This window comes from Amphiura filiformis, chromosome 9 (assembly GCF_039555335.1).
Source record: "Amphiura filiformis chromosome 9, Afil_fr2py, whole genome shotgun sequence".
Lineage (NCBI taxonomy): Eukaryota > Metazoa > Echinodermata > Ophiuroidea > Amphilepidida > Amphiuridae > Amphiura > Amphiura filiformis.
In genome coordinates this window covers 53,039,172-53,066,538 of record NC_092636.1, presented here as the reverse complement: position 1 = coordinate 53,066,538, position 27,367 = coordinate 53,039,172, and the positions used below count along the sequence as shown (strand labels likewise).

At 38.5% G+C, this 27,367-nt stretch overlaps 1 protein-coding gene across 3 annotated transcripts; it reads left to right on the top strand.

The window, feature by feature from the left end:
• Window positions 1-855: 855 nt before the first annotated feature.
• On the top strand, window positions 856-27,156 carry LOC140160360 (uncharacterized). 3 transcript variants are annotated; one of them, XM_072183605.1, is made up of 13 exons: window positions 856-957; window positions 7,834-7,898; window positions 9,246-9,310; window positions 14,463-14,668; window positions 15,378-15,614; window positions 16,249-16,488; window positions 17,302-17,496; window positions 18,927-19,181; window positions 20,618-20,647; window positions 23,428-23,472; window positions 24,853-24,975; window positions 25,793-25,852; window positions 26,440-27,156. In XM_072183605.1, exons 2-13 carry the CDS (start codon window positions 7,842-7,844, stop codon window positions 26,811-26,813), a joined length of 1,887 nt encoding a protein of 628 aa, XP_072039706.1. In that variant the 5' UTR covers window positions 856-957; window positions 7,834-7,841; the 3' UTR covers window positions 26,814-27,156. The 3 variants fall into 3 exon arrangements, with proteins under 3 accessions (XP_072039706.1, XP_072039708.1, XP_072039707.1); XM_072183606.1 differs by having other exon boundaries at window positions 873-921; XM_072183607.1 differs by lacking the exon at window positions 20,618-20,647.
• Window positions 27,157-27,367: the final 211 nt, after the last annotated feature.

Below are 27,367 nucleotides of genomic sequence, written 5' to 3'. Positions count from 1 at the left end.
CAAAACTCACTTTTTGTGATTTTCTTCATAATTGTTGTTTTTACCCCAAATCTGTATTTATATTAAGATTTATTGATGTCTTGCCTTCATAAAATGTATACTTTTATATGTCTTGCGCGAATAATTACAAAGTTATTGCACTTTTACTACATACATGTCTGAGAGTACACAGCCTCCTTAAATGCTGTTGCCATGGAAACTGCATTTTTGGCCAAAATGACCAAAATCACTAGAAACATGCATTTTAGGTCAAAAACCATAGGTCACAGAAAAATGTTGTGATTGACTTTTTTGATCCAGACATCCATCTTTGTAAATTGATTCACTTTCTAAGACACATAATGTCATTTTTCAAAAACTTTCCCCATGTAAAATTACATTTTTGGGGTCAAAACTGAAAAAAAATCACCAAATTGCCATTTTTACCCATAAATGTATTGAATTAAGCGATGATTTTGTTCACATATTTTGAATATACTTGTATAATTTTCTGCACACCAAATATGAAGTTTCTACTCCCCGGGTTCTACTCCTTTTAGTTTTCTTTTAGGCAAAATATAGGGGCCTAATAAATATCATTAAATAGCGTGATCGTTGCCAGATTACAGATTTGGCAACATGGCAGAAAAGATTCTACAGACTCTTCTGAACATGTTGATATATAATTTGTCCATTTGAAATATCTCCTTCGAAATCGTTAAATAGGGCACTTTTGGCTATGTGGCCTCCCTACTGTATGGGATTGGGGAATCCCCTTCCAGTCCTGTTTCAGCCTAAGTTTCAGCCCTCTGTCTCATCGACGTGAGATATGAGCCTGCGTATTTTGTAATGATTGAGGGACTTACGTGTTCGAAGGTGATGATTGATGTGCGATGACCCGATGAAAAATGGAGAAAGAGAAAGGATGCTGATACTACGCAGGTGATTTTATCTCATTATTTACTGCCGCACCAACAGGTTAGATTTTATATATCATTTTCCTATATTATTGCCTGGAGGATGTGGCAAAAATCAAGCATAATCGTATTTAGTCATGTTAGTTGCTGAACAGGCTTTTGATGAGAACGAGAATATGCATAGTAGAAGTACACAGCCAACTTCTCATTGGTGGTACACCAGGTTATATCCAGGATATAACCTGGTGTACCACCAACCTGGTTGTACACCTGGTTGTACACCAGGTGTACAACCAGGTGGTAGTCGGCAATGGTTGTACACCATAATTGAGAAGTTGGCTGTGATAGTTGGCAGTGTTGGAGGACTCGGGACTCGGACTCGGACTCGAGTCCGGACTCGAGTCCTTTTTTCAAGGACTCGGACTCGGACTTGGACTCGGGAGCTAAGGACTTGGACTCGGACTCGGACTCGGACCCCAAGGACTCGGGGACTCGGCTGCGAGTCCTCCTCGAGTCCGGCAAAATAGGGTCTTTTTAGGTCTTTTATTTTTGTTCATTGTAAACTTCCACTTGATCAATGATCACATCACATGATTAATCTAAGTACTTTTGCATGCAAATAAATTCAGTTTGTAAATACCGGTAAATGTACAACCAAAAAGCAAGATTGTTTTCAGTTATAGGCCTATCTTTAATTGGTTAAATGGATTTTAATCATGATCGTTTGTTTTGATATGACTGCTTTGTTAGATGCAAATCTAGAATGTATATGAATAATAATACCTTGGGGCACTCAAGTTAAATTTTGGTAGGTGTGTGTGTCCAGTGCCAAACTTTGGGAGCTAAGAACTGATTTGGGGGAAAATAGGGGCTTGATGAACTGAAATTTCAACATTTTTGTGGAGGTCTGTGAACTAAAATTGGGCGAAATTATAGGCTTTGGAGCTAACAAATTCAAAATGTTTCCAAATTTGAGCTGAAGAGCTACAATTTTCAGAGTGTTAGGCTTAATGAACTGGAGCCTGATGCAAATGGGGATCTTAAGGAACTGCAGGAGAGTCTGGAAAAGGGACTCTTGACCGCCGCACATACCCGTACCACCTTTACACAGTGGCGTAGCGTCATGGGGGCACGGGGTCGATGGCAAAATTTAGAAAATTCAAATCCTATTATGACCCGTTATCGAAAATTTTTCTCATGAGCAGAACGCATATATGTCAAAATGGCGGATCTAATGAGGCTTTCGATTGCATGGCTATACGTCATCGCATATGTATAAAATTAGTCTCAGGCCACTAGGCCAGACTGTATAATGTGGCTATCATGGGTTTGTTATTAGGATCAACGAGCATCAGACCGACACAGTCACAATCTGGTTGTAGGAGACTATCATCGTGACGCCCATGTTGGAGCCCAGGAGTACGGAAGAAATATTCATTAACGGGACTGAAGCAATGTACCATTTCTATGTTTGTAACGGGCAAGTACCGGACATTTTTCGACACAGAGACTGCTACAAATTCGTCCAAAGGTAAGCAAAGGGTTGGGGATCGCATTTTTAACTTTGACTAAACTAGCTGTTTCGGAGTTAAAGGCCCTTTCAGTGATTTCACAGGAACATTAAAAAATGGAAATTTGTCAGAGTTGCTTAGAAATAAAGAATAAGTCTACAGAATTTCATTAAACCACTTTTCCCTGAATACATCGACAAATTAGTCAAAAAAAACAGAAGTTTTAGAAAGGTTTTCTACTTCAACTCAGATCGACTCGAGAAAATCGAGATTTTCGTACAGTCGCCACCAATCGACTGGAAAAACTTCCTAGTCCAGTGTTTCTAACACGGGGAAGTAGAGTCTAAATTGATTTAAAACAGACGTTTGATTTTTGTAATAGAAAACAAAATAAGCAATTAAAGGGCAGTTAGGTCACCGAGGCAAACTAACGGTCAATTCAAATATGAAAAACAGTTAAAATTGTGTATTTTGTTTAAAATAGTAGCTACTGATGTAATAAGTAGTAGAAACAATACGCAACGCGTGTTGGTATGCGGGAGAGTGAGCTTCTTTCGATCTCGAGTCGGACTTTTGTACTGTCAGTATCAAAAGTCCAGAATCATGCAAATGCTTTATTTTGTCTAAAATACACGGCTTTCGATCGAACCACTAGCAGGCTATGTTAGCACATCTATGCCAATTACAAAGGTACCAAAATCTGAATTTTGATGATTTTTACGATCGTCCGGATGAGCAAATCACTGAATGGGCCTTTAAGGGTTGCTAAAAGTAGACCATTTTGGGGGCTGTATTTGGTGTACATACCACGTTTTGAACAGAGTAAATGGTTCCAACTGGGTTCCAACGTGGGCGTCACGATGATAGTCTCCTACACAACCAGATTGTGTCGGTCTGACGCTCGTCGATCCTAACAAATATAGCCACATACAGTTCGGCCTGAGACTAATTTTGGGTACAATCAACATTTAGAGCCTAATTTTTGGAAGGTCATTTTGGGGTCATCCAGGGTTACCCAGGGGTCATCTGAGTTCAAATTAGTAAAAACTGTCGTATGGGCATGAAATTTGGTGGGTACAGTTAATATTTAGAGCCAAATTTTTGGAATGTCATTTCGGGGTCATCCGAGGTCATCCAGGGGTCATCTGAGGTCAAATTAGTAAAAACTGTCGTATGGGCATGACACTTGGTGCGTATAGTCAACATTTGGAGCCAAATTTTTGGAAGTTCATTTTGGGGTCACCAGGGGTCATCTGAGGTCAAATTAGTAAAATCTATCTTATGGGCATGAAACTTGGTGGGTACAGTCAACATTTAGAGGAAGGCCATTTTGGGGTCACCAGGGGTCATCTGAGGTCAAATTAGTAAAAACTGTTGGATGGGCATAAAACATTTGAAGCCAAATTGTTGGAAGATCATTTTGGGATCACCAGGGCCCCAGGGGTGACCCAGGGGTCATCTGAGGTCAAATTGATAAAAACTGTCGTATGGGCAAATTTGGTGGGTACAGTCAACATTTAGGCTTGAAGCTTTGTATCAACTTGTGAGTGCCACATCACTCACTTTGGTGGAGGCATCACAGTCGACGCTGTGCGTCGAAAACCGCGACATCCGAGAACCGCGGTCCATCTAGTTGATAAATAAAAATATGTTATTAATCATGATGAACACATTCAGTTGAACTCAAAATTATACTGATATTTATTACATCAAAATGCTAGTAAATGGTTATGAAAAAGTTTATATAATTATATTACTGACAGTAAAGGCTCATAATATTATTGAATGCAATATATTATAATGACACTTCAATACTGAACAATTCTGATTTTAGAATCAACCAGTTTAATAATCGCGAAAGCCCAAGCCCAAGTTAAAAATCGACTTTGTACTTTGCATGTTGAGCCGGACTTTGCCCGGGGACTTAGTCCCTAACACACACCGTGAACACACACTGTCAATGATACTTGTTTATCAACCGCAAGCACAAAAGCCTGGACGTACAAGACGCACTCATACACCTAGTACACAAAGAGCCGCACAGCCGGGCCGCACAGTTGTGTACTACGATGTAGTTATCATTGGTAAGGCTTATGTAATGAAATTAATAGTTTCCCGTCACCCGCCCTCATCACCTTTTCAATTTGACCAAAACTTTCATTATTTTCATAAAAAGTCAATTATCTGAAAATTGAGATGGAAATAATCCGGCAAAATTGAAACTCTCAAAATGTCTGACATCCCCTGGTGATCATAATCAGCAGTTTTTCTTAGTTGGGTAGAGGATGTGGTAAATAATGAAAATTTAAGGATTACCTCATCATGTTTCTAGTGATTACAAAAATTTCTTTTCATTTTAATAAAAACAAATTCAAATCTTTACTCAATCTGTTGCAAAATGTCTGTAATGGTGATCTAAGCATCAATAACTGTTTTGAGATGGTCTTTCATCAACAATGTAGGTAATAGCCATGTAAATGAAAGTTTTGACAATAATGAAATTTTCCAAAGTAATGAATAATGAAATCATGACCTCATATTTCACTGAAAAATATGTGACAGGAAACTAATCATTTCATTTCATTAGCCTAATGGCTCGTGCCCGGAGGATTTAAACCGTAACGAGATCTGGGCAACCAATCACAAGCCAGATCCATTTAAAGATGCATTACATCATGACCAATTTTAGTAGGCCAGAAATCCGACAATCTCATCCATAGACAACCGTGTTAAACATGTTAACCGCAATGCAAAGTAAGTAGTCCACTTGGGAAGCCAACAGAGGGAGTACGGTGACTAAAAAGATCAGATCAGACGTGAAAATCTATTAATTGTGCACACATTAATTAAATCAGAGTTTTAAGAGTATGTACAATGGGTAAGTGGACTACATTTATCACGAACATTTTTCGGGGCCCCCCTTTACAGATCTCAAAATGTCAGGCCCCCCTTTTGACATGAAAATTATGGGTCAACCCCATAGAAAAGATATAAACTCAATTTTCCCAGGAAAATTTGTGGTCATTTTTCTCAGGCCCCCCCCCCCTTAGGAGGGTCAAAAAATTTCAGGGCCCCCTATTTGCATCAGGCCCCCCTTACAAGTGTTTGTGAACGGTCCCTTATTATGAGCTGATGATCAGAGTATAGATTAATATTTTGTGATTGAGTAATATTTTCCATATCATTGAAGGACATTAGTTTGAATTTCGCCAATTTAGTCACCATTTTGTCAGCTCACTTCACTCACATACAACTTCCGCATTATATGTTGGGAATGTTTTTCTTGTTGTTTTGTGATAATGAAAGACCAAAAATGTGCCAAATAGCATTTGGGTTAACATTTAGGACTCTTTTACTTTTTGGTTTTTACCATTCTAGATTTAAAAGATAAAATCACAGAAAACATCGGATAGTGTGGGCACCAAAACCCCCAAATTTTCATGTGTATGTCCTCTCAGACTTGATATATCGACGTCCCAATTTGTAGACTATCAGGCTGAGCAACTCAAGACTACTGCCAATTTCCCGTTTCCAGATGACCACTGCTTTAATTCAGTACTATAATTTTACAACTATCGAGTGTGAGTTGGTTGGCTACCAATATTTTGCCAAGTGCAAAGACCCGCTGCATTGCCCGATATGGCATCATTTACAGCGTAAACAGGATCTGGGTTTCTGATTGGCTACATGTAATTGAATCACGGACCATCATCACATCGGCATGTTCCCATTTCACCAAACATGCTACGTAGCATCGTGTCTGCAGGGGCATAGCAAGAGCCTCAGGGTGGGGGGCATAGACAAGGAGCAGTGCAGGCTCCTGTATCACCCCTATCCCTAACCCATAGAGTCCTAAGTCCATCTCTTTTGCTTGGGCCCCTGAACCCTCAGCCCCTGGACTTCGTCCACCCTGTCCACCCTATTGCTCTGCCTCCAAGGCAGTTAAGCTAGTGCCACATGTCCTGTTCCCTCCGTTTTCAGTTACCACCAAACCACACGATTAGATAGACTGTCCCACAGTCTCGGTTCCATCACTGGGTAAATAATTAGAGCTAAAACCACCTTCTCCCACACTCCAAATATTAATACCACACCACTAAGCCCTAACTACCAGCAACAAAGTTATAGTGCTCCTGGAGCACTGTGTGTTGATGAAAACTCAATCAATCTACAGACCAACTTATTTATTTTTTTATAATAGCTCTCCTAATCCGAGACTGTTCCGCTTTGATAGTAAACCCCCTTCCAAATAATTATCAAGCAATGTAACGTGACTGCATGTGGCGCCAATTATGATAGCCCCACCCCATTGTCAATTCAAATATGGTAGGCACATGACATGCATGCATGAACCAGTTCTATTGTCATTTTGCGCGCGCGTTGGTTATGATCAATAGACTATCAATGAAAACCCATTTCAAATATCGCCTTGCTTGCTGAGATCTACATTGATTGGTCAGACTAAGTAGCCGCTTACACAAACGGCAAGACAGTGAGACCACGGACATGATATATAGAAAATTCGTCTGACCCAGGATTGGTAAAAGTGAACTTCCACAAAATGCTGGGAAGTGGAAGGCAAATTGTCTACAGATTGGGAGGGTCCATGTATCGGGTTTATTTAATGTTATATAATCTACATTACCAGTCGTTCTCCATGGACCTGAGGGAGGGTCTAACTAACGATTAGAAGGAATGGGAATCGCTGTTAAAGACTAAATGACCTCAAACGGTCAAGTTGTCTGTGAAAATTTAAATGGCAAAATTGCTTCAAGAACTGAAGAGGAGTGGGGCAAGTGATTTTTGACACATATTTTGGGTATCATTTCACTATTATGTCTTAAAGTGTAGGAAAGCATTAGGAATATGTACATACAAAAAAGTTCCTGTTATTGCTGCGCTCACATGCCATGATTAGACAATTTAAGTTTTTAAATTTGGGTTCCCAGAAATTGTGTCTTGTGTAAAGATGGGGGGAAGGTTTTTGGCAGGACAAAAAAGGAAGGGGGTCCAAAGATTTTGGAATAGCCAAAGGGAGGATTGAGCCATTTTTAGCAGACCATTTTGAGAATTCTCCACCAGGCAGGGTTCACATAATTATCGCACAGCCCTGCGCAAGTGCTGTTCCACCAGGCTTAGGGGCTGTGCAATAATTATGAGCCCCCCCTTAACACATTCCAAGCGTTTCCGTACTGTTTTCCTGAGCCTTTTCAGAGCATTAAGGCACCCATGAATGTGTGCCAAAAATCGCTTCCCCCCACCTCTTGGCTGGCCAAAAATTGTTTGCCCTCCCCCCTTGCGACTTGCCAAAATTGTCTTGGCCCCCCAATTTTACCCTCCCCCCATGACTCATAATTATTGCACAGCCCCTTAATGCTCAAAACTAAGATACAATTGCAAATGCTATTTTTGTGTTTTATTCACAGGTATTCAAATGGAACCAGTTGCATTCATCATATTCATTGTATTGTGGAGTTTTGCAGCCTTCCCTGTAAGTATCAAAAAGGGTACTGTAAATGTGGTTATTTGTGCAACGGTTTTATTTTGTGTTTTTATTGCATCGGCATCTAACTGCAAATTTAACATTACGTTTTGTTACCTGCAGAGATTTGATCATGTCTCACCTCTTTTTTCAACCAAATCAGGTCAACCAAATATACAAGAAGTCCCAAAATTTCAGAATTTGCGAGCGTAGCGATCAAAAAAAATCAGGTTTTTATGCTTTTTTGGACAAAAAGGTCCAAATTTGGTCTACTTTTCACAAAATTGCCCCCCCCCTTGGAAAAATCCACTTTTTAAAAATCAGCCCCCCACAAATGAAATCCTGCATATGGGCCCGAACCAAATCGACAGTAATAACTCTTGTAGTGAGGGATCAACATTTATCCACAAATTGCCTCGCGCAAAACTCACATCCTGGGAACCAAATACCACACAAGGTCATTCTAATGTAACTCATTGACCCATGCATGCCATATACTGCCTCTAGCTATAATGACAGCCTGGTGATGTGGTTAACTCATTTCCAGATTCAGATTCAGATACCAACCTCAGTAGGGAATTCAATTTTTGATCAATTTTCTTCAGATAGTGAAACGTAATGACAACACGCAAATAGGTTAAAGCAAGCTCAAAATCATGAAACAAACATGTGCAAAAGTGTTCAAAATGAGCAAAACGCAAATTTAACTCCATACAAAAATAACTACAAATGGTGAGTCTGTCGGTAACCACCAAATGGTACCAGTGATAGAGTGACAAAGTAAGTAAGAAGTGACATTTGAATTTGTAGGATGGACCAGAGTCCAGCAAAAGTATCTGAAATGTGTACGGGTTTCCACAAACACAATATGCATAGAGATTTTGGTGTATCTGCAAAGATTAAAATGAGGTTTAAAGTGACCCTTAAGTTTGATTTTGTGCCATGTGTAGACAAATAATGATCAAAGAAGTCACACTAAATGGAAGACATGTTTAGCTTGACAAGTGTATTTTAATGGTGGCCAATAGTCTCATAACCATTGCTATTGCGTACCTGTAGTACAAGGGGACATACGGAGTATACTAAGTGACAGTATGTGAGGTAGATATTACTATAACGTGTACATGCTCTTGAAGATATGATGAAATTTTCAACTTGGGTTAATCATTCTATATTAGTGTCAAGGCAGAACTTTCTGAGAAATAAAGCAATTTTTTTTTTACATAATGATTTCATTTATGACTTCACAAGGTAATTCAATCATATGTCCAAAATATAAATAGCCATTATGTACATTAGGTAGAAATAGTGGTTTAATTTTTGTTGCGTAAACATGTCACTTATTTTTTCTTGAAGGATTTTGTTGGTGGAACGAAATGTCTTGAAGGCAATGGTCCTGACCATTCAATATGTCCCAGGGGGTGAGTACACATAATAATACCGCTAACACCAAAATGTCTCGAAGGCAATGGTCCTGACCATTCGCTATGTCCCATGGGGTGAGTACATGTATAATACCGCTAACACCAAAATGTCTCGAAGGCAATGGTCCTGACCATTCGCTATGTCCCATGTGGTAAGTACATGTATAATACCGCTAACACCAAAATGTCTCGAAGGCAATGGTCCTGACCATTCGCTATGTCCCATGGGGTGAGTACATAATACCGCTAACACCAAAATGTCTCGAAGGCAATGGTCCTGACCATTCGCTATGTCCCATGTGGTAAGTACATGTATAATACCGCTAACACCAAAATGTCTTGAAGGCAATGGTCCTGACCATTCGCTATGTCCCATGTGGTAAGTACATGTATAATACCGCTAACACCAAAATGTCTCGAAGGCAATGGTCCTGACCATTCGCTATGTCCCATGGGGTGAGTACATGTATAATACCGCTAACACCAAAATGTCTTGAAGGCAACGGTCCTGACCATTTGCTATGTCCCATGGGGTGAGTACATGTATAATACCGCTAACATCAAAATGTCTTGAAGGCAATGGTCCTGACCATTCGCTATGTCCCATGTGGTAAGTACATGTATAATACCGCTAACACCAAAATGTCTTGAAGGCAATGGTCCTGACCATTCGCTATGTCCCATGGGGTGAGTACATGTATAATACCGCTAACACCAAAATGTCTTGAAGGCAACGGTCCTGACCATTCGCTATGTCCCATGGGGTAAGTACATGTATAATACCGCTAACACCAAAATGTCTTGAAGGCAACGGTCCTGACCATTCGCTATGTCCCATGGGGTGAGTACATGTATAATACCGCTAACACCAAAATGTCTTGAAGGCAACGGTCCTGACCATTCGCTATGTCCCATGGGGTGAGTACATGTATAATACCGCTAACACCAAAATGTCTTGAAGGCAACGGTCCTGACCATTCGCTATGTCCCATGGGGTGAGTACATGTATAATACCGCTAACACCAAAATGTCTTGATGTATAATACCGCTAACACCAAAATGTCTTGAAGGCAATGGTCCTGACCATTCGCTATGTCCCATGGGGTGAGTACATGTATAATACCGCTAACACCAAAATGTCTTGAAGGCAACGGTCCTGACCATTCGCTATGTCCCATGGGGTGAGTACATGTATAATACCGCTAACACCAAAATGTCTTGAAGGCAACGGTCCTGACCATTCGCTATGTCCCATGGGGTGAGTACATGTATAATACCGCTAACACCAAAATGTATTGAAGGCAACGGTCCTGACCATTCGCTATGTCCCATGGGGTAAGTACATGTATAATACCGCTAACACCAAAATGTCTTGAAGGCAACGGTCCTGACCATTCGCTATGTCCCATGGGGTGAGTACATGAATAATACCGCTAAGGGCAACAGTCCTGACAAAATGTCTAGAGGGCAACAGTCCTGACCATTCGCTATGTCCCACACAGTGTCATCGCCCCGATATCTTCATGGTAGAAATCGCCATGGTAGGTTGAATCCACAGCCACGCATGGCCATTTTATTCCGACCTTATGAGACGCATAATTAGCCAAGTGACCTGACTAAGGCTACTGACAGTAGCCGGGGTAATTGATTTCTTGCTGTGTGAGTAAGCTTGTATACGACATTGCGGTCAATGGTCATACTGCCTCCACTGGAGTAGTGAGTGCAGCTATAGCTCGCGCGCTGTAGTCCATACAGGACCAATGCAATATAAAATTAGAATTTTGGTCAGATTTTGAGTTCAAGACGCACAGCCTTTTCTCAAGATGCAAGCTAACGACTATCATATCTGTTCAACACGTATTTTCAAGTGTATGAGACCAGATCTGGTTTCTTGAGACGAAATCATTTACGGGAGATATTCATCATTTTCTACCCCGGTATCCGAAGATTTTTTCGTCTGATATCAAAATCGTGCATAGCAATTCACGTGTCGTTCCCGGTATTTATTTTAGTATCTCTGCTGCACCAAATATAATTATTAGCCAGGCGATGTTGGTGTGTCCCATGGGGTGAGTACATGTATAATACTGCTAACACCAAAATGTCTTGAAGGCAATGGTCCTGACCATTCGCTATGTCCCATGTGGTAAGTACATGTATAATACCGCTAACACCAAAATGTCTCGAAGGCAATGGTCCTGACCATTCGCTATGTCCCATGTGGTAAGTACATGTATAATACCGCTAACACCAAAATGTCTCGAAGGCAATGGTCCTGACCATTCGCTATGTCCCATGGGGTGAGTACATAATACCGCTAACACCAAAATGTCTCGAAGGCAATGGTCCTGACCATTCGCTATGTCCCATGTGGTAAGTACATGTATAATACCGCTAACACCAAAATGTCTTGAAGGCAATGGTCCTGACCATTCGCTATGTCCCATGTGGTAAGTACATGTATAATACCGCTAACACCAAAATGTCTCGAAGGCAATGGTCCTGACCATTCGCTATGTCCCATGGGGTGAGTACATGTATAATACCGCTAACACCAAAATGTCTTGAAGGCAACGGTCCTGACCATTTGCTATGTCCCATGGGGTGAGTACATGTATAATACCGCTAACATCAAAATGTCTTGAAGGCAATGGTCCTGACCATTCGCTATGTCCCATGTGGTAAGTACATGTATAATACCGCTAACACCAAAATGTCTTGAAGGCAATGGTCCTGACCATTCGCTATGTCCCATGGGGTGAGTACATGTATAATACCGCTAACACCAAAATGTCTTGAAGGCAACGGTCCTGACCATTCGCTATGTCCCATGGGGTAAGTACATGTATAATACCGCTAACACCAAAATGTCTTGAAGGCAACGGTCCTGACCATTCGCTATGTCCCATGGGGTGAGTACATGTATAATACCGCTAACACCAAAATGTCTTGAAGGCAACGGTCCTGACCATTCGCTATGTCCCATGGGGTAAGTACATGTATAATACCGCTAACACCAAAATGTCTTGAAGGCAACGGTCCTGACCATTCGCTATGTCCCATGGGGTGAGTACATGTATAATACCGCTAACACCAAAATGTCTTGAAGGCAACGGTCCTGACCATTCGCTATGTCCCATGGGGTGAGTACATGTATAATACCGCTAACACCAAAATGTCTTGATGTATAATACCGCTAACACCAAAATGTCTTGAAGGCAATGGTCCTGACCATTCGCTATGTCCCATGGGGTGAGTACATGTATAATACCGCTAACACCAAAATGTCTTGAAGGCAACGGTCCTGACCATTCGCTATGTCCCATGGGGTGAGTACATGTATAATACCGCTAACACCAAAATGTCTTGAAGGCAACGGTCCTGACCATTCGCTATGTCCCATGGGGTGAGTACATGTATAATACCGCTAACACCAAAATGTATTGAAGGCAACGGTCCTGACCATTCGCTATGTCCCATGGGGTAAGTACATGAATAATACCGCTAAGGGCAACAGTCCTGACAAAATGTCTAGAGGGCAACAGTCCTGACCATTCGCTATGTCCCACACAGTGTCATCGCCCCGATATCTTCATGGTAGAAATCGCCATGGTAGGTTGAATCCACAGCCACGCATGGCCATTTTATTCCGACCTTATGAGCCGCATATAATTAGCCAAGTGACCTGACTAAGGCTACTGACAATAGCCGGGTAATTGATTTCTTGCTGTGTGAGTAAGCTTGTATACGACATTGCGGTCAATGGTCATACTGCCTCCACTGGAGTAGTGAGTGCAGCTATAGCCTGCGCGCTGTAGTCCATACAGGACCAATGCAATATAAAATTAGAATTTTGGTCAGATTTTGAGTTCAAGACGCACAGCCTTTTCTCAAGATGCAAGCTAACGACTATCATATCTGTTCAACACGTATTTTCAAGTGTATGAGACCAGATCTGGTTTCTTGAGACGAAATCATTTACGGAGATATTCATCATTTTCTACCCCGGTAACCGAAGATTTTTTCGTCTGATATCAAAATCGTGCATAGCAATTCACGTGTCGTTCCCGGTATTTATTTTAGTATCTCTGCTGCACCAAATATAATTATTAGCCAGGCGATGTTGGTGTGTCCCATGGGGTGAGTACATGTATAATACCGCTAACACCAAAATGTCTTGAAGGCAACAGTCCTGACCATTCGTTATGTCCCATGGGGTGAGTACATGTATAATACCACTAACACCAAAATGTCTTGAAGGCAACAGTCCTGACCATTCGCTATGTCCCATGGGGTGAGTACATGTAAGTTACAATCACAGGGCCCTGACGCCTTGAACCGAGGCTTATTTTGGGAATGTAAATTGCAATGCAACAGGTTATTCCATTTAAAATCCATACACCCCATATTTTATGGAAAACATAAACTGAATCTTCCACACATGGAGCATGAATTTAAATGGGGTTACCTGAATAGGTGACTCCATTTGAAATCTGCATGATGTTTGGGAGATTACAGTCATGCCTCCCATAGGGGTGTGTTTGGACTTCAACTGGAATAGGCCAAGGTCTGAGTATATATTATGGCAATGGCAATACCATATGGCAGAAAATACCTGCATACTCTGACCTAGACATTTTAATGGTGGAATATGCATAACTGGTTGAAGTTGAGAACCTACTTATACTTATACTTAAGCCTGGAAGGATTGCTTTAATTGAAAGCTGAAATAATAAGGAACTCCAAAGAGACTGTAAAAATCATTGTCGAGGATCATGAGAATACTCAGAGTAATAAAAAAACTGTTTTGGCTTAAAGTTTGTTTCCTTTCCTGTAAGCCATGCACATTTTGTATTTGGGAATAATTTAACAGCAGTTTTTGTTGTTTATTTGAGAAATCCATTACTTGGTGTGCGTACATACTTTCATTACGCGCATGATCAGCACGCCGCATATGTACACGCATGCACGCTATGCCAACACAGCACACGCTGAACTTCAAAGCTAGTGCCTTTGATTCAAGGTAGATTTATAGAGATATACAATAAGTATTTGTGATTTTACGCATGTGTTACCATGCATCCAATTTCACTCAATGTAATTGTTATGTACAAAACATCATCTGACTTGTTATGTATGTATATTTCAGAGAATACTGTTCATATTCTACACAAGATTGTGAGGTATGTCAGCCCTGTGGACATGTTGATCTTCAGGACAACCCGAATGGATTACCTGATGGTTGGATTCAGAAATGCCGTGATGATTATAAAAACGATGGTGTTGGAGAATGTTTTAAGAATTGTCAGAGTTCATATTATCCGGTGACAGATATTGATTTTTCATCGTGGTGTGGTAAGTACAGTGTATCAATTATACAAATTAAACTCTAACATCAGTGATTGTATTCATGAAGGACACCAGAAACCATAAATGAAAACTTCCCTACTGAAGTAGAATACCCCACTGTTGAATAATTTTTCAGACAAAGTAAAATTATAGCACTATAGTTTTGTGGGATGTCAATACATTCCAGAGAAGATCATTATTTTGACATTAAATAGCTATGAAGCTAGAATCTCTTTGCTTGTGTATGTGCAAAGATTTATCTCATGGTGATACTGAGAGGAACAATAAGCAAGAAAATGAGGTTGGGATGACTGACTCAAGGAGAAAGTTACTGGAATACTTACAGATGAGGGAATCACTTTAGATCCGTCAAACTCGATCATATATCATTACTAGTATTTACCACATATGTAATTTTTTTTGCACTTGTAGAATATTTACCAATGTAGTCAAGTTAATAATATATTATGTTCCAGCTATGGTGAAACCCTTGTGACGTCATGCTGGACAAATTCCATTCACTGCCAGAGAAAGTTTGAGAGTGTAAAATGCAAATAAGTAAATCAATACAGCATTGCTTTACTATACTAAGAATTGAATTTGGCATTTCAAATTACTCTAATATCTCTTTGAAATGGCCAAATTAATCAACCAAATAATAGCATTGTCATTTTGATTTTGATGTACTCATCATCAGTAAAATTTTAATTTTCAGAAAGGAAACTGGTTTGTGAATCATTTGAAACGGTCACAGACCGCAATAGTCCAACAGCCAGAGTAGGGTGGTCAGAACCAAAGTATGAGCCACAAGCTGACTCAGCAGGTAAAACCATCAGGCAACAGGGCAGCAATTATACCTATGGTGATGCATTCCCTATTGGCACAACTCAAATTCACTACGGGGTCATTGAGGATAACATGGCTCAATGCACTGTGAATATTACAGTACATGGTATGTATAGAATATGTTATTTGCAAGTACACTATATGGTACTCAAAAAATGGAAGGATCAGATTTGATTAGTTGATTTTCAGTTTTCTCTTCTGTTTCATGGCCTGGCTGAAGTGTTTTGCAGGGTCATGGGACTTCAGTATTCGGTAGTGCATGTGGTCTGTTGCCTGAACATATTAACCTTATGTGAATGAAATCATGGCACATATTTGATTTACAAGGTTAATACTCTTTTTGAAAAATACTAATAAACAAGTCTGATCCTCACATGTTTGGTAGTATATTATTGAAGAAAAAAACCAGGCCAAGGAAGCTATTTTGAAATTCAAGTTACTATTATTATCAAGTTCTAGAAAGAACAAATTACTCTGGCCTCTAGGCATAGGGGCTATCATCTGAGAACCACACATCATTGCATGAACTAAAAGTAAAGATCAGTAAGAAAAAGGGCCCTTCCAATCTTGATAATGACCACACATTTGCCATCATTGCCATGTTCCAAGTTCATTTCCATGCACAACATAGTTCTCAAACCTAAAAAATGTTACACAGCAATAAAGTGGGCTAGAAGAAATATATATCACATGCCATAATTCCCCTCACTTATTTTACCTTCATGTTCTAATTTCAACAGATGACCAGCCACCTTTGATGAACTGTCCTGCTGATATTACAGTCTACACAACAGAGTCCAACCCTAGGAACATTACCTGGTCAGACCCAGAAGTCACTGATAACTCTGGTAATTGGACTCTGCATTTACTACATCCATCAGACTCTGGACTTCTACCACCTGGGATTACTAGTGTTGTATATGAGGCTGCAGATCCTTCAGGCAACAGCAGGAATTGTTCCTTCAACATTTATCTGAAAGGTATGATCATATTCCATTATCCAATATAGAACTTTAAAATTTCAGTGAATAGATTCATCAGGTTTGTAAGACATATCAAATAGAAATTTTCGCTTGACAAAACCAGTATGTTTTTACTTACTCTCTAATATTTCGTCCTACACGTCGGAGGACTTCTTCAGATGTGAAACATCTGATCCACTTTCCTGGGAAACTGACTTCCGGTTGTGATTGGTCTTGTATCCAGTCTTTAAAAGTGGGAAAGTGGATCAGATGTTTCACATCTGAAGAAGTCCTCCGACGTGTAGGACGAAATATTAGAGAGTACGGTAAGTAAAAACTTACTGGTTTTGTCAAGCGAAAATTTCTATTTGAACTTTAAAATGCTTGTGAGATATGAAGGTTAATATCTCCCACAAAAGCTTGTATGTTTATTGAGATCATGAAATGTTACACCCAAGTATTTTGCAGGTCTTTTGACTCTTTCATTTTTCTTGGATCTGTACATAAGCAATCATAGCAATATAATAAATTATTCAGGGTTTTCAGCTTAGTTTTCAGGTTTATTGACAGTAGTTCAATTTTAATGCCAAGGAACAAACCATGAAATTCTACAATTTTACAAACTTTATCCCCAGTCAAATTGCACATTTGTTGTGTATCCTTGGTGTAGGATATTGATGAGTTAGACTAGTGTAAAGACTCCATATTTTTGGATGACAAACCAAATTCTAGGCCCCTGCTTACATAATTTAATTATGTGGTACAAATAGATTATCTTCCTCCATGATGTAGTTAAACCATAAGAAATTCCTTATTTTATCATCTTTCTAGTTGTCAGCTTAGAGTGCCTACAAAACCAGACCAAACCAGTTGTCACAGGTAGAGATGAAAATGTGTATTATGAATGCAACCATCCACCTGATTATGATTTGACATATGGAGAGATGTCATTAGAATGCAGCCTGTATGGGAAAGATGATGAATTGATTACTAGTTGCAGTTCACTTATTTCCATTGTCAAACCTGGTATGAAATTTAAATCATTTTTGTAGTAATGTGCACAGGATGGCGCACTGTATGATAACAAGGAGCTGTTGATTCTCCAAAATAGCCCAAACTGAATTTAGTTTGGGAGTCTTGATCCTCAAAGCCAGGCTTAGGCATATGCCACTGATTTAAACTTAATGAATATATTCTGTGATGATAATAATCCTAAGAAGCAGTAAGGTTTAAATGGGTACACCATTGGATTGAATGGAGTAAATGTCAAGCTTTGTGCAGGTGCGCTCTGATTTCTTCAGGAGAGGAGCAGTCTGGCCAAGGTTTATCCTAACTTGAAGTCAAGTCAGAGCTACACCTGACAAAAGCAAGACATTTTTTCGCTCAATCTGACAATGTATATATACCTGTTGAAACTGTGTTGCTTGTTATGAATTCCTGTCAAGAGCCCGTCTAGCTGCTCATTTGATAATAATCCTATTTGAATTGTAAGCATAGCCAAGGACCGAGACATACATGTATGTTGACTTATGTAACCTCATCAAGTTTTGCAAATACCAGAGAACTGCCAATTGTTCTGATACTTGTACAATTTCCTTGTCATGGGACATATCGATACTGGAGAATCATAAATTCTCATTCCAACCTTATGTCACAGGTCATAGAGTTTGTAACATATGATACATTAATGACGAATAACCTTAAATATGACCTGTTCTAGCAAAATGTATCGTAAGTCAGAGATAGAGAGAAAATAGAGAGAAAAACATAAGAAAAATATTGGCTGAATTGATATGTATAAGAACCAAAGAGATTAGTCTTAGAGAGTCTGTACGCCACCATGTTTTCTTGTCACTCATTGAGGGCAAAATCGTGTACCTCCGGATTATTTCAGTATGCGCTGGGAAACGTATGTGAATGCTTGAGTGTGTTCTGTGTCTAGTGCATCGTGCCAATAATGTGTGCTATGTGCAAACCTTTGTAACAGTTATAGTTTGATCAGCTTGTAATCGGCGGGAAATGTTAGGCATTTACCACTACCCCAAAAAGTAGATATACGTTATGAGTGCCATAGTTGACCTGTCTGGTCTATATTTTGTGTGTTAAAGAAAGTAAACAAAGTATAGAACTTGAATTAATAATTTGTGATGCTTCTGGTGAAATGTCACAAGAAAATTCTCAAAATAATATATATTTTGATATTAATCTGTGATGTTATAAAGCTTGCCGATTAGAGCTGATCAAAGCTGAGACAAGAATTTTGGTATTCTTATCTCAGGATCAAAGTATAGGAGGTGTATGATATCTGGCTATTGTCAATAAATACAGGAGGTACAGTACACTATTTTAGTCTGACAATTTAACAATGGTGGATTTTCTGTAGTGTTGCTGGGCTATTCTGTATCTGGACTTAATCTCTGTGATATTAACACTTAAACATCTTGCTGTTCATACAGATACATCGACCCCACTACCACTGCAACGAGCAACAACATACTTAACAACAAAGATGTCTCCACCAGAAAATCAGATGGGTCTTCAAATTGGGGTGCCATTGGGCATTATTATTGTTATTGCATTATTAGCACTAATTGTCTTCATAACCTGCATTATATATCGTCGTAATCAACAAACACATAGAGTGTCATTACAGCATAAACCTCCAGGAGGACTAGCAATCAATGGCATTCATCCAGAGATGCGTGGATTGGGTAAGCTTCTGGTCTATTTACTAATTTAGTTATGAATGTAAAAAGGTATAAGTATTTATTAATCTTTTAAACAATTAGAAAACAATTAAATGCATGTAAAAATGGTGCATGTTAGTTAATTCAGCACTAAACACAGTGATGTGCTGGTCATCATGTATATGCCATATACATGGTGTATATAGGTAAAAACAAAATTACCAGTATATCACTGACTAAATAGCTGCCATTTTTCACATTTGCATGAAGTGATTTAGAAAGAAAAATAATAACTAAAAATAGAGTATAATGTTTAACACAAGCATGCATGAAATCATCTCGGATTTTGAAGCCTAAATTTTGTAAAATTAAATTATGTACTCAAGAAAAAACCTTGTAACCATAATTGTAACAAATCATAAGCTAGGATAGATCATATGCTTGTTCCTTTGCTATTAGTATAACATCAATAATATTATATTAACATTGAAACAAACAAAAATAAGTTCTAGCACTCACTGCAAGACATGACATATTCTTATACCTTAAGTTCCACCCAATTAGCTGCTGCTTATCTAGATTCCAAAGCACCCAAATTAACGCCTTTGCTTGTCAACCGGTGGGCTTTTGTGTTCCATTTCTTGTTACTCAAAAAGTATCAGCAAGTTTTGTTTGTCCTACATGTCCTCTTCAGTCAGTAACCTTTTTACCAAGCTTGAAGCTTGAAGCAATTGTTTTCAACTAGAATGTCTGCCTGTTATCTATTCATAACCTCATATACGCGATGTGTTTAATCTAATCCCAAATAATAACTTTTAAATATACAGACGCAAATGCAGGTTATTGAAAAAGTATAATGACCACGTCTCGTGACATAGCTAAAAGTACGCTTGACAACGACCATGCCGCGTGACGTGTTATGCATTCAAACAATTTACGCAGATACTGGCCTTCTTATTTGGATATTGCATGATTGCGCGCTAGTGTGATTTGTCACTTGCGGTATTTCCTTTTATAGGCTATTCAATTTTTGACAGAGGAAATGAAAGATACAGTTAAAATTTATTGTGTTCTGTTTTCAAATTTAAAAGAAGATAATGTGATGAAAATTGAATTAAAGAAGTGAAAAGTGACGGTTATGAATGAGGTTAATGACTTTGCTTCAGTTATTTTTCGGGTATTGTGAAATATCTAAACATTGTGCTTTTGGATGGAGGAATATCCAGAGGGGCGCAACCCACAATACCCTCAAAACAACTGATGCGCAGTCATTAACCTCTAAGTAACAGGCCATGAAAAAGATTGGGATTTGTGGTTTATAAATTTAAGTGGTCTACTAAGAGAGAAGCAACAGAATATACTTCATGTGCCATCAATCTTTCCATATATTTTATGTGATAGAAGTTTAAAATGCTCCATCTGAAATTAATATTTTTAATTTTTCATGCATGAACTAATAGTTCCAGGGAGTCCATCCACTTCATCAGATGGTAAGTGTATTTTTGCAGAACATGAAAGAATCGCACAGATCCATGAGAAACAGTGTCTTAGCTAAAACTTGACTGAGTTGTCAGTCATTTAAATAAAATCGCACCTCCTGTGACTTATAGCATTAACCATGCAGGCTTCACAGTGACTACCTAATTAATGGAGCCCAATAAGATCAATATGCTGTAGTGGTCTCCATTAATGAATTTGATCTACTTCTTCAACATAACTTTTTCACCAGCTGCAAAATAATTTGGCATCTGTCACAAGGACATTATTCTTCCATATCTGCTAGTCCAAGGGTCTAAATTGCCATCCCAAAATGATGGGTGGATGGGTGGTTCATTTTAGCTGAGACTCTTGATCTATGGATAAATTATAACACCTAAATACATAAAATGTAACACCTAATAAAAATATTAAGCTTCAACATGACTAACAAAGCAGTAACTAATTTTGTTGTATATTGACCCTTCGCACAAATACAAAATCAAGGTTGTCACTTCAAAAATGCATGCACAAAAAGTATATTTTAATTTTTATGCTTTTCTAGCAACAGGTTTTTCAAAGTGTATGCGTTAATTGAAGCATGTGTATGAAAAGCGTATGAACACACGCTTTGGTGTAGAACCTCGCTATGAGATGACTGTGCAAAGGGTCAATAGAGCCTGGTAGGCAGGGGTAGCGCGAGCACAAAAAATCAAGGGGTCCAATTTAATTTTTCTAGACCCTTTGGTATGTGCAAAACCAACATTTAAGGGGTCCGATGAGAATTTAAGGAGTCCAGCTGTCCGAAATTCTAAACTTCGAACTTGTCAAATATTCCAGTGAAATTATTAGTGTTGTTGGCCTATGGTGATTCAAAAGATTTACTGATCTTTTTGTTTTTTATTTTTAATTGATGATTTATGCCTCCGGGCATCGTGAAATTAAGGAGTCCAAACAGTTTTTATCAGACCCTTTGGTCACTTTTAACTTGAGATTTAAGGAGTCCAAAATGGGCAAAATAAAAAAATAAGGAGTCCCTGGACACGCAAACTCCTTAAATGTGACACCTGCTGGTAGGGTGTTCCTATATTACTAAGCTGATCCTGACTGGAAAGATTTATTGTTGTATGCCTAGGGGTGCACACCAGTAAATATAGCTCCCATTGACTTTCTGTACAAACAGGGTCTAGGAAAACATCATTTTCTTGACTCCAGAGCGACACAGTTCTTCAAAACTTACCCTTTCTGCAAGTCGAAGGTCAGATGAAGTCATCCATTGTAGAAATTATATACGGAGTCCAGCATTTTTTTCCAGAAAAATGCAGACTAGATCACCCTATTGCCCATGCAGCTTACACCACCTCACGAATAGCTTGGTGTTTCTGAAATGTAACACATTTTGAAAGTTTAGCCAAATCGTCATAAAATGTCGGATCCTGCTCATTTTTCACAGACAATCTATTTCCCAGGCCTAAATGAGGATTTTAAAAATATGAATCAGGGCCTAATAGTTGCAATGACGGGCAACCCTCAATTTCTAGCCAAGACCCTGCTCCTAGGGTGTGAAAAAAGTCCGTAAGTTTGTTGTTAATTGGTATATGAAATGAATGAAGGCACAGTGGTTAGTGACAATTTGGAAAATGAGCAAAGGCTGTGTGGATTTGGTATAGCACACTATTATAAATCAACAAGGTGTTTTTATGTGGGGGTGAGTGTGTAGGAGAATAACTGTTAATGTGTTATACATCTTTTACCCTGGGAAAAAAGTCTTAAAAGACTTTTTTTTCCAGGGTAAAAAATAATGCATGTGCTGCTCCCTGAAACCCCAATTGAATTTAGAATTTGTAATTTTGTAATAACATATTTATATATGAAAAGCTTTGTTTCAAAACCCCTTACATCCACTTGAGCAATTTTGAGAAAACATCAAAAAAGCATATAAAAAAAGCACTGATATATGGGGTTTGCAACAAAAGCAGTTTTTGGCGGATGCTTTGGTAGGATGAGCATCTCCCCCAAAACTGCTTTTGTTGTAAACCCTCTAATATCAGTGATTTTTCAGATGATTTTGTGATGTGTTCTCAGAATTGCTCAAGTGGATGTAAGGGGTTTTGAAACAAAGCTCTTCATATACTAATACTGTATGAGTTACAAAGCTGGTAGAAACACTTGCATGTATTGCTGCAAACTTGCACATTTTTATCTGAATAGTATAAAGGTATATGAGATGTGCACTTGTGATCAGTGACTCATGATCTGAGATATCTAATCAGCCTCAATCCTCTTGTCCACTACTTATTATCTGAGACGAATATATTCGCCTCCGTTATTATTTAATATCAAAAACACATGCACATCATGATTTTTGAAGGGTATATTTCCTGCAAAACTGGGAATGGTGGTTCTTTGGAAGGTGATGGTGTATCAGTAAAATGGGTCTTTAGGAGTTGCGAACTGTCAAAATCAAGGTTCTCTCTTGGCTTTCTATTTGAACATTTCCTTGACAAAAAAAAAGAGATGAATGAACAAGTTGGGGATCTTTTAGAGCTGAAATGATCAAAATCAAGGGTTTTTTCAGCACACTGTTTTGGCAAAATTCAAGGGTCTTGCTAAGCTGCACGGTGCATTAATAGGACCATACTGGTATGGTCATTTGCATTAAGTGCCCTTGGTGCACACACATGATGATCGTGCATTATTATGTGGTAAAGCCTTGAACAATGCTGCTTGCATGCTATTCAAAAGCAACTGAAACAATTTCTAATGTGACATATGTTAAATGTTTATCTTGCAGAGAATACTGTATATGAAGAAGAGAATGAAATGAGCCCAACTCAAGGTACAGAAATTATTATTTATATGTGTATTGTTGGACAAACTGAAGTATAAAAGTACCAGTCATTTTAAATTAAATCTCAGCTTTTTTTTTTATCTTATTGACTTCAGATTCTATTAGGGTACTTCATGTGATTTTTATTGGTGATATTAATAATTCAACAATAATCTGAGCAACTGGACTTACTTTTATGAGTAGGAAATTATTGTCACATCCAATCCTAAATTGGTGGTGTTTTTATTTTCTTCTTTCTTTCCTTTCTATTTGAAACCTGTGTTTTCTTCTCTCTTCCTTTCCTTTTCATCTATTTTTTTATTATTTATAACTAAATTAAAAGCCACAAAGATGGGGTGCATAAAGATAACTCGGAAACTTGTTTTTCTGCAATTTTCCTATGGGATTTTCTAATTGTTGCAATCGATTGGGGGGCACATGACCCCCTGTGCCCCTATGATGCTACGCCATTGAGTCAAAGCCCAAATCACAGGACCTACGGGCTCATATTGAAATACCCTACCACGCTTTCACACAGAAAGAAGACAGGATTCCCCTCGCTAAGCGTGCGCCTCAGGAAAGCTCGGTCATAAAACGGATGGATTATATGCATCAGTGATACACCCTGCCTTTTGAAGTGGTCTAGTGACAAGGATTATAATAAAAGTTTATCAAAGACTGGCAATTTTATTGAACTAATTGAACTAATCGGCTCATCGTTCAACCCAGGAAAGCGTGCTCCTAATTTAAGTGGCTAATTGCAGTGTTATAATCACACAGGATTTTAACAAAAGAAGGCTAGCACAGAAAAGCTGCAGGATGGCGCACACCTTCCTGTGTAAGGGAATTTCAATATGAGCCCTAACCTAAGCATAAACACAATGGCACTGTATTGCTGTATACTTTTACTTTGTAATTATGAGTTGAAGCCTAAATCACTGTGCCAATATATGTGACATGTCATGTCAAAAGGAGACACTTTTGGGCAGGTTATCAATTTTCTTAAATATAGGAATATTTTGCTCCACAACGCTGTTTTCTCCAATGAAATCGGACATTCCTAAGCGAAGATATTGAGTTTGTAAGTTATGGTTTTATAAAATTGGAAATTGAGATATCGGCCTTTAAAAATATTATTGACAATGTTGAGAGTAGGAATTGCCTTGAAAAATGTCTAAAAAAATACAAGATGCCAGTTATATTCCGGTCTGAAACTATCAGACAATATTTTTTAACATTAATAACATCACAAATTTGCAACAACCCCAAATTGTGACAAAATCACCAACAGGCAGATTTTTGGCTATTTCTCCATTTACGATCCTGCCCAAAGTGTCTCCTTTTGACATGACACGTCACATATCTATTTTTGATTTATTCATCTTGCAGTTGGAGGTAACAATAAGACAGACAGTATTCGTAACCAACCAGATGGTAGTATTCATGGGCCAAATATCAGTAATCATAGTACACCAAACGGAGATGTCACAGCTGGCTATAGCCCATTGCAAAGTGAGTGATAATATCATGTTGGCTTTAACTGTACCATTACACTCAACACCAGTGTTCCTGCTAAGGCCCAATTTGCATTGTACTCAGGCCTGTACGTAGGGGGGTGGGAAAAGTATACAAAAAGTCCCAAAATTTCAAATTTCAGAATCAGGTTTTTTACGTTTTTTTGGACAAAAAAGGTCCAAATTTTGTTCACTTTACACAAAATCGCCCCCCCCCCTGGAAAAAGTCCACTTTTTCAAAATCAGCACCCCCAAATGAAATCCTGCGTACGGGCCTGATTGTACTTGCCAGAATTTGAAGAAAAGGGGAAAAAGGGTTGTCATTTTCAGTTTTTTAAAGCTTAATACCCAGTTCAATGATTCTAATCTATGAGCAAAAGTGCAAGGAGAGCTCTCCTAGGCTATTCAAAAACCTCTGCCACAAAGCTCATGAAAGCGATGTGAAACAATTGCTTGTGCAATGTTTCATAATAAATTTTAAAATTGGCCCAACATAAAAATCCTCAAGACTATAATGTTGGAGTCAATTCCAGACTCATAATCTACTCATTACACTTATAGGAAGTTTATCATTAGAGCAAGACTTATGAAGGTTATCGTTAAGTACATTATGAGCTGGCCAGTCCCTTCACAACACAGCAGCTCTTGATTCTCTTCAAATGTTGAACTGGCCTACAGTAATACACATGCAATCATTGCAATGCTGATATCCCAACTTCTCCATATCAATCCACCAAATATTGCTTGAACTTACTTGATTTTCCAGTTTATTAGCAACATAATACATTTAACCATTATCATTTTATTGTTTGCAGACAGTGAAGATGATTTTGATCAGGGTATTGATGAAGTATTTGGTAATACCAATGAAACCGGTGAGTACTTCCATAGTTTTTTCATTCAGTGCTTAGTACAGCAGGGATGCAGTGGCTTACTACTCAAAATTTGTAAACTAACTTGATGATTGAGAGAATTGATTAAATTGGTTGGCAAAATTATAGATCCAGTTGTTTGGTGTAACACGTTATGGTCCATGGAGGCAAAAGGAGGCATTTTTGAAAATTGAGTTACTGAATGTACAAAATTAGGCTATATACTGAAAACACCAAAGGTCTAGCATACTTGGTTCTAAAGTTATGAATTTTTGTGATGTCTATTTTCTTATGTATTTTATTGCTTCTGTACTTCATATTTTTGCCTTTATCTCAATTTCAAATTTGCTGCCTTTGGTCTCCATGGATCAGATCGTGTCACACATTATGATTGATCAATGCAGTTCATAATTATAGGAAGCGACATAAAGATCATTTGAATTATTCTGTTTTTTGCAAAGTAATCGGGTTTAAAGTCAGCTTAACATGAATATGTATGTAGGGTAGCCTGCTTAGTCTCTTTTAACCAAAGTACATTAAATATTTATTTATTTAATCTTAAGAATCTCTTATTATCATTATTTTACTAGGAGCAAAGTGTAACCAAACTGTTAGTGAGTTGCTGGAACATCCTAGCACTGTTCAATGGCTATGTATGCACCTGGATCCTTATGAACAACTTTTGAAATGTGTAAGTGCTGCATATGGTCTGGGCCATGCAAAGCATAAACACATTGTTTACTATAAAGACCCTGTCAAGTATCCAGTGCTTGCACAGATACTGGAACATATCAAAGATACAGATAAATATGAAGGTGAAGATCGCCAAAATATCTTCAGGTTACTACAAGAGCTTTATTCTCACCGTGGAGATTATCCTGATGCACCAATCGTGAAATCAATCAAAACTGTACTTAATGACGTACATAAAAATTGCCTTGTTTGCAACAAGGCAACCGAGTAATCAAGTACTTTAGGGTGCAACATTGAATGTATGCTCAAACACAGCAATGTCCAATTTGTAAAATGTGCAGAGACATTGTATGAGTTTGACATAGTGCAATATAATGAATCAATTGGTTGTTGATGTTCTCAAGGAAGATACTGGCGTAGTCTAGAAGCTACAGACCTTCGTACAGAAATGCACCAGAGAAAGCTGTGGACACATCCCAAAATGAAGGAGTAGAGGGACATCCGAATCAGTAAGCTTGATTATATCACCTTGAATTTTTTGAGTTATGAAGATAATCAAGAGTGCTGTCGTACCAAAACTTGATCAGTCCTCCACCTTGGTGTTACTAAACTATGTTGGGTTATTCTGTAATGAACCAATTATATTTCATCAAAAATTGATTTGTTGTTGTTGTTGTAATTATTGTGAAATATAGTTGCAGAACGGTAATATTTACCATTCTAAAAGTAATCATGTGTATCTCTTCTTGGGAAAATATTTCTGCTTATGACCATTGGTGGTAGACTGAACATGTTTTGGAAAAGTGGTCTTCATTTGCCAAAGAT